The 14745-nt window shown below is 26.9% G+C and overlaps 1 protein-coding gene across 2 annotated transcripts in view; it reads left to right on the top strand.

The window, feature by feature from the left end:
• The window catches only part of LOC127072451 (putative transcription factor SOX-15), a 141358-nt gene that overhangs the window by 45517 nt on the left and 81096 nt on the right, over positions 1-14745 (top strand). For both annotated transcript variants that reach the window (XM_051012887.1, XM_051012888.1), the window contains one exon: positions 1708-1978. In XM_051012887.1, the coding sequence (XP_050868844.1) occupies positions 1708-1978 (271 nt within the window). The remainder of the gene's footprint in view (positions 1-1707; positions 1979-14745) is intronic.

The raw sequence follows: 14745 nt of genomic DNA, 5'->3' as shown, positions 1-14745 counted from the left end.
AGTTAAACGTCACTTTATATCTATGCGTTTGCGTATTTATAGTTAAACGAAGACGCCATCTTGATTCAACGCCATATTTCCTTATTCTTTTGTTTTTCTTTCTGTTCTTTTGTTTCTTCTTTTCACAAACAACATATCTATACAGAACGAACCAAAAGTCATTGGTTGAGTCAAATTTTATTAAGTGATATTAAATATTAATTAAATTGTTAACTCGATCGATTAAAGTAACGATTAGAATTTGTAATATTACAAATTGAGTAGGTACTTTCATAATATGTTCGAAGAATTAACCTAACTCGTATCGAATGCACATAATCGAATTTTAAATAGATTTAGAAACTTTTGATTCGTTTAATGACTTTTGGATCATCTTATATGCGTCTTGTTTGTACATTTGTCGTATTCATATTTGTTCTTTCTTTTTTTATTTTTCTACTTTTTTTTTTTTTGAAACAACAGATCTACAGGATGGGTCAAAAGTCATTGGGTGAACCATATTTTACTAAATGATTTTAAATATTAATTTAACGTTTAACGCGACCGATTGGAATAGTGATTAGAATTTGTAATATTATAAATTTAACAAGTGGTTTCATAATTCACTCGAAAAATGAATCCAACTTCGTCTCAAATAGGAATAATCGAGTTTTAAATATATCTAAAAACTTTTGATCGAACTTCTAATCGACTTTTGGCCCACCCTATATGCACCTTACTCCTACGCATATAGTTTCTTTCTAGAAAGCGATTTATATCGATTATTATTGTTATTAGATTTGACTATTTATTATTATTGTTATCGTTTGAGAAATATAATCGATATTGCTATAAAGACGGATTTGTTATTACGTTAAAGGTAATTGAATATTGAGCTTTAGGTTCTATTTGATACGTTTGAATTGTGAAATTGATATGGTATAAAATGGTTTAAGACAAATAATAATAAGAATAATATTATAATACAATATTATAATAATAGAATATTATATATTTCTTATATATATATTTCTATATATATATTATATATATATATATCTTATATATATATATATATATATATATATATATATATATATATATATGATGTTGAAAAGAAAAAGAAAACAATTAATCATCGTATTTTAAAAATCATTGTTGTTAATTTTAATTTCTCAAAAAAAGTAAAGAAATTAAATAAAAGCAAAAAATCGTATTTAAAAATAATTCAATTGATTCTCAATATATAGAATATTTTCTATAGGCATATTTCCTCTTTCTTGTTTTTTCTTAGAAACATATAATAACAAAAATAACAATAACAACAACGACAACAACAACAACAATAATAATAACAATTAAAATAATAATAAAATATATTAAAATAATAATAAAATTTATATAAAATAATATAATTAGTTCTCAATATATAGAATATTTTCTATAGGCATATTTCCTCTTTCTTTTTTTTTCTTATAAACATATAATAACAAAAATAACAATAACAACAACAACAACAACAATAATAATAACAATTAAAATAATAATAAAATTTATATAAAATAATATAATTAATTCTCAATAGATAGAATATTTTCTATAGGCATATTTCCTCTTTCTTTTTCTTTCTTATAAACATATAATAACAAAAATAACAATAACAACAACAACAACAATAACAATAATAATAATAATAACAATTGAAATAATAATTAATTCGTCATTTAGATACCAGGGATGTTGAGCGGACCGGCACAGCAACGTTTGGAAGATATGTCCTGGTTAGCATCGGGACCATCCTTAGATTATCAACAAGGAATCTCACCGATTCCCACAGGAGTGAAGATGTGCCATCCTGGCAGTACAGCGCAACGTAGCCTGAAGGAACAACGGATACGTCGTCCGATGAACGCCTTCATGGTCTGGGCAAAGGTCGAGCGCAAGAAATTGGCCGACGAGAATCCTGATCTTCACAACGCCGATCTAAGCAAGATGCTTGGTAAGTCAGCACGCTCGATCATTTATCAAACTAAATCTTCTAGTTACATAGATCAATCGATATACTCTACGATCCAGTTCTAACATTAAATCGTAATTATCTAATCGGTTTTATAATCATTCTTTCCTTTATATATATATATACATATATAATATGTATGTATATATTAAATATGATATAAGATTATTTTTTAAATAAATGACGATCTATAGATCGTGGATAAGAATATTATTTGATAATGTTTATGTATTATCATGATAAAAAGAAAGAGAGAAGAGAAGAAGTAGTTTAAAAATCGATCATATAAGATCATTTTTTCGACAAATTATGAACCTGTAGATCTTGGATTGGATCATCAATTAATAACACTGAAATATATAATGATTGTAAAAGAGAGATTTAAAAAAAGATTGATAATTAAAGTTAGTGATACAAAATTATTTTTTCAATATATAATGTGTGCATATATATATATATATATATATATATATATATATATATATAAAATATGAAGTAATGATCTATTCGATGATCTATATATAGATCATCATTTATGTGAATAATAATTTTGTATCATTAATTTATTAATTATTAATTGTTTTTTTTTATTCTCGTTTTTTATGATCATTATATGTATCAGTGTTATTAGCTGATGATCTAGATTATGATCCATAAATCATAATTTGTTGGAAAAATGATCTAATATGATCGATTTTTAAAGTGTTCGTTTTTTATTGTTTTTTATCTTTCATTATCATAATCCATAAATATTATCAAATGATGATTTAGTTCATGATCTATATATTATCATTCAATTTTTAAATAATCTTATGTCATCGATTTTTTATTCATTATATATCTTTATTCATTTAATTATTCATTTTTTTAATTTTTGTATTTTATCATATATTTCACGATCCACAGATCTATGGATCATAATTCATCTGAAAAATGATTCTATATGTTCGACTTATAAATTATTTATATTTTTATTCATTTTTTTAATCGTCGTAATACAAATTATTTTATATTATTGTTATTAAATTCATGATCTAATCAATGATCTATAAATCATTTTTTTTTTTTAAATGATTTTATATAATTACTGTTCATATTATTCATTTTTCTATTTATATCATCATTATATATTCATTATCATCAACTCGTGATCTAGTTTATGATCTATAGATCTTCATATACGTAAGAATGACTGATTTTTATATTTATTAATAAATTTTTATTTTTTATTTTTTATTCTTTCTTATTTTGTTTTTTTATCATCATAATAAGTCTCTATTATATGATTTGACGATCCAATTTATGATCTACAGATCGTCGTATATTAAGAAATGATCTTAAATGTAATTGAGATTGATATTAATTTTAGAACTACTCAGTTTTCTATTCTTTTTTTTTTTTTTAACATTATTACAGTTTTAACTAGTAATCTAGTTTATGATCTATGGATCATTATATATTTACAAATAATAGATATTGATATTTATTTTTAATATTTTATTTTATTTGGTTGTAAACAATTTTTTTTTATAATTTAGAATATATATTTATTAGTATTAACAGGTTGATCTACTTCATGATCTATATATTATCATTCATTTTTTAAAATATTATCGATTTTTTATTCATTATAGATTTTTATTCATTTAATGATTTATTTTTTTAATTTTTATTAAAGTAATATTTTATCATATTTATGTATGTGTATATATATATACACACACATGTATATATTTATATATATACATATTATACATATATATATACATACATACATATATATATATATATATATATATATATATATATATATATATTTCACGATGTCAGTTTATGATCATTTTCAAATATGATTTTTCAATATAGATCTTAATTTTGATCTTTATAATCCATCATTACTAACATAATACTTCTAAGATTCATATCAATATTCACGTGAACATATTAAATACAAATAACCAAATTGATCTATAAATCTTCATCCTCAAATTTCGATCTTACTAAACCTTTTTTCTATAAATAATATATATTATTATATATATTTATTTCTATAATTAATTCTATAATATTAATTCTATTCTAATTTTATAATCTATATATATATATTATATAAATAATGAAATTTGGGAAGATTAATAAAATCTCGATTTAATATATATATATATATATATATATATATATATATATTATATTATATTTCTACGAATGATATATATATATATATATATATATATATATATATATATATTAAATCGAGATTTTATTAATCTTCCCAAATTTCATTATTTTATCAACAATCTCTTAAGTTAAATGAACACATTCTGTAATGTGCCTCGGTCGAGAAAGTAATTAATAAAAACAAGGTGAAATCAACTTATGCCATTATGGTTTATGCGTATCCTTGAGAAAATATGATCAAAAGAAAATCTTTATTTTCCATTCTCTGTGAAAAGATCTCTGGGAATGAGAAAGTCGGAAAATCTTTCTTATGACTCTATAAACAAAGACACACACACACACACACACACACCTAGAGACACACAATTAATTCGTACGAGAAAAATAAATCACATCTATGATCAGAAGGATTAAAAAATTGATAATGATTAAACATGAAATTTAATTTCTTTAATTTTTCAAAATCAAATTCGAAAAGTTTTTTTTTTTGGGAAGTACCAAAACTAGGTCAAAAGTTTTTAGGTGGGTCAAAAGTCACGATATGATTACGATTATCGATAAAATTCATACGATACGTTTTTGAAATCGTACATCGGCGTCCATTTTTACGTCCTTGTCTGGCAATCTTACAATCTGTAAAGAAAAGTCGAATTAAATTATCGTCGAAAAGAGTCATTGACTTTTTATATTTTATATTCAAAGATTGTTGGCCCACCTCGTAAAATTTTTCTCTATTTTTTATAATCTTTCTTTTTTTTTTTTTCTTTTCTTACCTCACAATTAATTTCTTATGCATACAGTCGTGAACAGAATTAAGTGGACAGGTTTAATAATTAATAAAAATGTCAATGTAATTTAGCATTGATCTTTTGCATTGATCTTGATCGCATTGTAATAAAGCAATACTTTAAGAAATATTTCAATTAACGAAATAATTTAATGCAATAAACAAATTATAAATAATATAACCCAAATTCTACCAAATCAAAATTATAATAACCAATATATTAGAATATATTATTGTTAATGGAAATTATACAACGTTTTAAGTGAACAAAATTAAGTGGATATAGAGTAGAAAAGTGGTTTAAACGAAAAAGTGCATATAAAGTATACACATTTGTCGATTATTTTTTCAAAATTAATATAAACGAACACACATATATTATATATTATTTTTAATAAAGGTTAAAACACGAGTTCGTTTTCACATTATCTACGAAATTTTTCTCTCAACTCTATTTTGTTATGGTTTCCTCTGTAGAAGTTCAGTTCATATTATTACTATTACTACTACTATTATTATAATAATAATATGTAATATAATAATCTAGTAATAAAAACAATAATAATAAGAAGAAATAGAAGAATATATTTATAATATGTACATCATGACACGTATGACGATGATAATTTATGATAACTTAAAGAAAGAAAAATGTGTCATTTTATGTAATGGTTTATCGCACGAATTCTCAACAAATCGTGTCCTTGATAATTTCGATACATGATTGCTCATCGATAGATACGTTCTATACAAACGATCTATGATAATAAATACAAAACATTTTTCTTTTCATTCGTGTCGTTTCTCTTTGTCTTACTACCTTAGGATCGTAATACATTTGTTTTCATAGTATTTGATATGTATAAATTATATTTAAATATATTTTTGCTATTATTATATTATATTACATTATATTATTATTATTGTTATAAATAGTAGTAGTTGAAGTACTATACAGTGGACTAATCCTATAGGAAAACCACGTAAAAAAAAATTGCTGGAACTTCTACTTCGAAGATAGCGTGAAAATGAACTCATTTTTCAATTTGTATTAAAACGATATAATATATAAGTATTCACTAATTATTTTTAAGAAAACATTCGACAAAATCTTATTTTTTGTCGCAAATTTATATTCTTATATGTGTCAATTACATTTATTATTTTCTATGCATTTATCGTGAAACGAATGCGTACCAACGTCGTATTTAGCATGGATGATCACTACGAGATACACGCTATTATCAAAAAAAAGATATATATATGAGAGACTGAAAAGTGTGAGTTCACAGTCTACTAACATTATTTACTCTAACCTACACGAAACTAATTGTTACATACGCGTGAGAGGGGAATAATCAACCAACCTTATAACCGATATGATAGGCGCGTGGTGGGGGAAGCATTCCCCGCTCGTCTTTGTAGTTCATATTTTGTCCGTACCTGTCGCTGAAGTCGCACAGGCTTCGAGCGAAAGGTGATGTACAGCTTTAATGTAAGAAAAAGAATATTACTAAATTTGAAAAACGTAGATCATTGTTATATCCAATAGGTAGAATTGTGATAAGAGAAATGAAGACCTGTTGAAATTTATTCTATCACTATTAAACATGATTACTATAAAAACGTCAGAAAGAATCGATATATGTTATCGATTAATCAATTTAAACGAACTGATAATAATAATAATTTTAACGATGACAGAACAGTTATTATTCATTTTTTGTAAAAAATCTTTAATGAAAATTATATATGATAATAAATTTTTTCTTAATTAAAAAACAAAACAAAAAAAAGACAGAGTTTGAAGATTAAATTCATCGTTGTTACTCTTTTTTTTTTCATTCATCAAAATCTACTAACTACTTCGATCACGCAAAAATTGTAATATTAATAACGATGATTCTAAGACTATTCTATCCAATTCTCTTTATATATCTATATCGTTAGACAAAAATTAAACCTAACATTTAATTACATTACACAACATTTATTCGAACTTACATTTTAAAGAAAATTTCATAAAGAAAATTAATATTATTTTACCAGATTTTTTCACATTTTGTTTGATGAAGTTAATCGATTTGGAAAGTGAACGAATCGTATAATAACTGGATTGTTAAAACAGTGATCGAAATTTGTTTTACAGAATTCGAGAAAAAAAAACAATTGGAAATACTATAAACAATATCCAAAAAAATTTCTTTTGGAGAATTATAAATACGATTAAACAATATATCCCATACCTACAATTACGATAAACAATTTATTCCATACTTACAATTATTTCGTTGTTTCAAATTGCCAAATACTTTACCGCCTTCTTTCCTAGCGCATGCGCATTACGAACTCTACCCTTCTTACCGTCATCTTCGATCGCAGTTTACCTGCGTCTCTCGCACAAGACGGCCCTGTCACTCACTTCAGCAAACAAGAATCCGAATAAATTGTTGACAGGTCAGTGTTATATTCGTATCATTTGTCATCTCAACAAGTGCCTAAAAATAATCGTTCCGATGTTCATACTTGTCGAAATAATTCGTCGTTGCTTTAAGCCTAACATACGTACAGGGTGGAGCACTTACAACAGGTCGCTTGAATGACTTGATAATTTTTTGTTTTCTGGTAGACATGCTACGGACACAATTGCAATCTCTCCCATGTTATTATTTATTTAAAGGTACGTTCTCTAATGTTCACTTGACAACAATCTGTTTGTACATAATATAGGTGCATTGTACGAAAGAACAGATAGACAGTATCTGTGTTTCTCTATCAAAATATCTTTGTAAGATGCAGTGTAATAAGAAATTGTTCGTTGAAAAAGTTCTTTGTTTATTTTCGTAGAATATAACTCTGGAACTGAAATCATAATTTTCTCTTATTCTAAGATAATTGAATAATTCGAAATATGCTTGATAATGTCTGACAAATGAAAAATAAATATAATATTATTAATCTTTCTTGAAAAATGTGAAAATTAACGCTTACATCCCTTTCCGACAATTTTCTCATATCTATCCTTACTTTGTAAAGAAATTCATCCCTTCTCCCCAAATGCATGCACGTTGCGAACTCGCCCATTATTATCATCAACTGCGGCCGCATTTTATTCTTGTTTTTCGATCATGAGGGACCTATTATCCACTTCATCAAGCAATAATTCGAATAAGTTGTTGACAGATCAGTGTTATATTCGTATCATTTGTCATCTTAACAAATGTCTAAAAATAATCATTCCGATATTAATACTTGTCGAAATAATTCGTCGTTGCTTTAAGCCTAACATATATTCAGGGTAAGGCACTTACAACAGGTCGCTTGAATGAATTGGTAGAGATGCTTAAGTCAAAATTGCACTCCCTCGCAAGTTATTATTAATTTAAAGATGCGTTGTCTAATTTTCATTTCACAACAATATATTTGTACATAATATAGATGCACTGGATAAAATAATAGAAAGACGGTATCCATGTTTTTCTATCAAAATGTCTTTTTAAGATTAAGTATAATATAAAGTTGCTGAATGCGAAAGTTTCTCGTTTATCCTCGTAGAGTATAACTCTGGAGTACAAGTGATAATTTTCTATTCGAAAAAAGAAAATTGAATAATTTTAAAAGGTTCAGCGAATGAAAAATATATAAAGTATTAATAATTTTTCTTTAGAAATGTGAAAATTAAACGCTTGTATCCCTTTCCGACAATTGCATCATTTTCTTGTACCATTTTTTATTTTGGACAGTACTATATCCCATCTCCCCAAACATATGTGCTGTGCAAACTCACCCCTTCTTATCGTCACATATGGCCGCAATTTACTTTTGTGTCTCGAACAAGCCTGTCCTCTCGTGTACTTGATCAAAGGAGTGTCAAAATAAGTTCTTGACATGTTTTTCAGTGTTTCTTTTATATCAGTTGCTATCTCAGCATGAACATCTTTCCGATATTAATACGTGTCTAAATGATTCGTCGTTTCTTTAAGTCTAGCAAATGTACAGGGTGAGGTATTTACAAGAGATCTCTGGAATGACTTGATAATTTTTTGATAAATTTGTTAAAAATGATTAAAAGAAAACTGCAGCCTTATGCATATGAATTGTTATTTATTTAAAATATTTATTTAATATTCTCTAATATGTATTCAAGAGATAATCTATTTATACAAAATATATGAGAATTGGTCAAAATAATGGAAAATATATTCATTTCAAATAAGTTATATGGTATATGAAAAATAAATGAAATATTAATGTATTTTCATTAAAAATGTGAAAATATTCTATTCCATATTTTTTCTCGAGTGTCGTTTGTTGTCAAAATATTTACACTTCAATTTTTAAATGATGATACACTTGAAGCACGTAGCCCCACAGATTTACACAAACACATATATGCGAAAGTTTTCAATAATTATTGTTTTTGTATTTCATTAATCGCATGAAGTAACTTATTGCACAAACATAGTTACGTGAAATTTTATTAAAACAATTCATATTTTTACCAAATGATTTATAAAAATTCATTCATTTATGAATAAATATGCTATCGAAGATATAGATTTCTTTTCGTAAAAAATATTAACGACACCGAGAATAATTGAAATACATTCATTTAAAAGAAAAATTTATTGATATGGGTTTCAATGACAAATTATTAAAGATTTTATTGTACTCCTACAACACTACATAATGAATGATTAGATATCGAGTGATATTTTTTCCGTATCAAGTTATTGCAAATTATGGAATACCATAGCGAAAGACAGTGACTTCTGTATGAACTATTAAAAAAGATTTTAATCAGTATAAAACGTTTAATGAAACTCGTGACATACATCTATCTGAAGAAAATCATTTACCACACTAAATAAGTTATGAGAAACTATTATTGCTCCCTCCCATGATAAATTGCATATCCCCATGCTCCTCATTGTGAAAAATAGTATTATTTTTTGCGTTTTCAATGATACCGAATAAAACGGAATTTGGCAACTGGAAGAATTCATTAATCTCATATAGTACATATATACGTGAGTATTCGTCGGATTATAAATAATGTTACTAATTCAAAGTTCGTGCGATTTCATACAATACGAAAACGACAGATATCGTCTTTCTTTTTTGTAAAACACTTAATACCAAATAATCTATTATATGTTGACCATCGTTTATTGAACGACGTTGGTTTTTTATGCGATCTGATATTCCAGCAAGATTCGCAGTTCCGCGTATTTGTGAAACGAAACTCCGTTGTTATCAATTTGGAGGTATCGATATACAGAATCTGTAGGAGAAAATTATTTTTGGATTGCTCTATCGATAACAATCTTCTCCGATACACCAGGCAAATGTTGCACGATAGCTTTCGAGCCAGCGATTAAACTCATACAGGAAAAATTTCGTCGCTAATGCTCATTTACGTTAACTCGACCTTCTCTCATTTTTTTATTTAAATTAATAATGTATTATCATAGATTCAGGACGTATAGATAAACAAATACCATTCAGTGATATAATCTCCAATTTTTTGGAAATATATTAAATACGATATGAAAAACGCACGAAATTAAGCACTAGGAATTCGATGAAAATATTTACATTGTTAAGAATACGTTGTTGCTGTGATCTATTAATTTTTGTCCGAAATAAAAGTAAGCAAAGATTACGGACATACTTCCAATAACGTAGGACAATTTCGTCAGTCCTTCTGTGTTGCTTATATTCGTCGAAAGTATCTGAAATGACTGAAGAGAAAATTTTCTTTGGACATTTCGATTTATTTGTATCTTCTTGAAAATTGTTATTTTTAAATTTTATCATCTTTTATATGAAAAAGTTTACATTGTTATTTAACAAATTTTTCATTTCTGTCCTTATTTACCAAGAATTTTACTTACGTAATAATAATTTACCATGATGATAACCAAGGCCAGAAATGCTTCGAGCATATTAGTTGCTTCATAAAACAATTTTATCAAATCTACAAATCTTGTGACAAATCAAAAGAGAACAAAATGTGAATTATTATATTATTATAATATTTTTCAGTGCAAATTATATAAATAATTAACAGGCAGATTATTAGAATGCTATACAAACTCAATAACGGTTTTATAAAATTTTATGACATCGACTATCCATTCGTTTTCCTCTGATAAATTAATATTCTCGCTGTTGCAGTGACAATTATTTCGGTTTTCTTTGAATCTTTCATTTATCTTCCATCTGTGAGAGATCAAAAATATTTCGAATTGCTCATTCGCTGTTGAAAGCTTTTAGATTTCGTATAATAATCATTTTCATCGTTTACTTACATAACGACATTAAACAGTGCACAACAATGAAATATGGTTCCAATAAACATCGAATAATTCGCAATTATTACCGTACATATAATGATTATCATTATACATTGATGCCAAAAACCAAAATAGTAAGTCAAATGATTTTTCATAAAAAAGTCAATACTAATGGGCAAAACTAATTCAGTGTAGCTTATTGAACCTAAAAGGTATCGAATGATACATAGAAATGGTGTAAATATCATAAATCCAGCGTACACATAAAAGCTGACTGAAATTATGAAAAAACGAATATATAATTATATAACGCTCGTTGTTACAACGACGATATGATATTTCACGTACTTATCATTGCAACGGTACACTTTCTGCTTAATGTAGCATAATTTTTCAGTATTATTAATTCTCGTTTGTTCGCAAGTTCGTTCCAATCGTAATTGATACGATAAAAAATTTTCTTCATCTGAAATTTGTACGTACGTAGGTATTAAGTCGATCGTTATAACGACAGAAGCGTGTTTCGTTTATATTTGGATAAATTAAAAAGAAACTCAAAGTTTCTAACGAATTACGAACAATAGCAGCATTCGATATTAGATTGTAGTAGCATGATACGGCGCCTATTGTAGGTAGGATTGTTTCCAGTAATTTCGTGTATAAACTTAATTTTTTTTCTGACGTGAAGATCACATAAATCTGATATAAGAAAACACTTTTGTATTATTCATATTTAATAAATGGAACATCACACTTGCATAATGTAGACAATATTAAAAAATTTATTTTATTCCTAGAAACATTATTATAACTATTTAAACGTAAATGAAAGAAAGGACACTTACTTGTTCAAATAGGGAAATGATTATTATAAGATTAACGAAACAAACATAAATCAATTTCTTAGACGATCTCTGATACTCCCATAAGCCTATCAATCGAAATAAGCGTCGATTGTGAGTATAGTACTCGTTCTCGATATAATCTTCCTCCGTCGAAGGCATAATGCTGTCTGTTGTGATTTCCTAACGTCGATTGACTTCAACCCCCTTAGTTCCCATAAGTTCATTAAATATTTTAATTATACTTCTTCTAGTAACCACTAAATAATTCTATTAGAGGGAATGCTAAGAATTCTATTGAAATCAATACTTACGGTAAAACTTCTCTCAAGTTGTATAACTTTCTCCCCCATTTGGTCGACAAATTACACGCAATTAAACACCTGCATCCCTTTCCGACAATTACATCATTATCTTATACCCTTCCTTATTTTGTACAGTACTTCATCCCTTCTCCCCTAGCGCATGCGCGTTGCGAACTCACCCCTTCTTACCGTCACGTTCGACCACAGTTCACCTGCGTCTCTCGCACATGACGGACCTGTCACTCACTTCAGCAAACAAGAATCCGAATAAGTTGTTGACGGGTCAGTGTTATATTCGTATCATTTGTCATCTCAGCAAGTGCCTAAAAATAATCGTTCCGATGTTAACACTTGTCGAAATAATTCGTCGTTGCTTTAAGCCTAACATACATACAGGGTGGAGCACTTAAAACAGGTCGCTTGAATGACTTGATAATTTTTTGTTTTCTGGTAGACATGCTGCGGACAAAATTGCAATCTCTCCCAAGTTATTATTTATTTAAAGGTACGTTCTCTAATGTTCACTTGACAACAATCTGTTTGTACATAATATAGGTGCATTGTACGAAAGAACAGATAGACAGTATCTGTGTTTCTCTATCAAAATATCTTTGTAAGATGCAGTGTAATAAGAAATTGTTCGTTGAAAAAGTTCTTTGTTTATTTTCGTAGAATATAACTCTGGAACTGAAATCATAATTTTCTATTATTCTAAGATAATTGAATAATTCGAAATATGCTTGATAATGTCTGGCAAATGAAAAATAAATATAATATTATTAATCTTTCTTGAAAAATGTGAAAACTAACGCTTACATCCCTTTCCGACAATTTTCTCATATCTATCCTTACTTTGTAAAGTAATTGATCCCTTCTCCCCAAATGCATGCACGTTGCGAACTCACCCCTTATTATCATCAACTGCGACCGCATTTTATTTTTGTTTTTCGATCATGACGGACCTATTATCCACTTCATCAAACAATAACCCGAATAAGTTGTTGACAGATCAGTGTTATATTCGTATCATTTGTCATCTCAACAAGTGCCTAAAAATAATCGTTCCGATGTTAATACTTGTCGAAATAATTCGTCGTTGCTTTAAGCCTAACATACGTACTGGGTAAAGCACTTACAACAGGCCGCTTGAATGACTTGGTAATTTTTTGTTTGCTGGTAAATATGTTCAAGAGAAAATTGCACTCTCTTGAAAATTGTTATTTATTTAATATTACATTTTCTAATATTGTTTTAAAAAAGGATCTATTTATACAAAATATATTTATTGATGATATAAATGAATTGAAAGACAGTGTCTATATCATCGAAATATGTTTTTAAGACATAATCTTATAAAAAAAATTGGTTGATCGTATATTTTCTTTTTTTTTTTTTCTTTCTTTTTTATAGAACAGTAATGTGTAGCGTGTAGCACAGCTTTCTTGTTCGTAAAAGTAAGTTGAGTCTTGGAAAATCTTGAAAATATCTAACAAGTAATGTGTGTATAAGATGTTAATATTTTTCCTTTGAACCAATCTGTTTATTGTTTTACTGAAAAATTTGTATGATACCGAGATATTTATATTAATATTTTCAAATATACATGATGTATTTACACATACACACACATATACACACACACAGTGTTTTATAAAAATATTCAGTAATAAGTATTGATATACTTCGTTATTGTTTTATAATAAGAAGATCCCAATTTTTTATTTTACTATTCACAAAAGATAACAACTAAAATATCGAAGAGAAATGTGAAATTATTTTTTTATGAAAAAAGATTCATTCATATAATCAGTTTTATGAATCAAAGAGTGTAACAATTTTATTATACTATCATGCTGTACTTCCTTGATACGACGTAATCATCAATTATTAGGGTATTTTGTCCGATAAAGTTCACTGCAAATTATAGAACATCATAGCGAAAGAAAACGACTTCTGCAGGAGCTAATAAGAAAGATTTTCATTAGTATAAAACATTTCATAGCACTTGTCATTAAATTCATAAAAGAAAATATTTTACCGCGGAAAACGTAGAATGACATATCACTATCACCCCCTTCAAGGACAAATTCCGTATCCTCATGGTCTCCATAATAAAGAAAAGCAATATTTTTTGCGATTTCAATGATAGCGAATAAAATGGGATTTGACAGCTAAAAAAAAAATTCATTAACTTAAACAATTTACCTAATTTCAAGGTGATTGATCAAATAATAGAAAATATTAACCAGCTGATTCTCAAATTCATGTCGTTCATGTAATTTTATCATGAAATATAAAAGTGATAAATTTTGCTTTTTTTTTTTTCTTTTTTTTTACG

This window comes from Vespula vulgaris, chromosome 25 (genome assembly GCF_905475345.1).
Source record: "Vespula vulgaris chromosome 25, iyVesVulg1.1, whole genome shotgun sequence".
NCBI classification, from domain to species: Eukaryota; Metazoa; Arthropoda; class Insecta; order Hymenoptera; family Vespidae; genus Vespula; species Vespula vulgaris.
The sequence above is the reverse complement of the archived record's forward strand: the minus strand, read 5'-3'. Positions and strand labels throughout refer to the sequence as shown.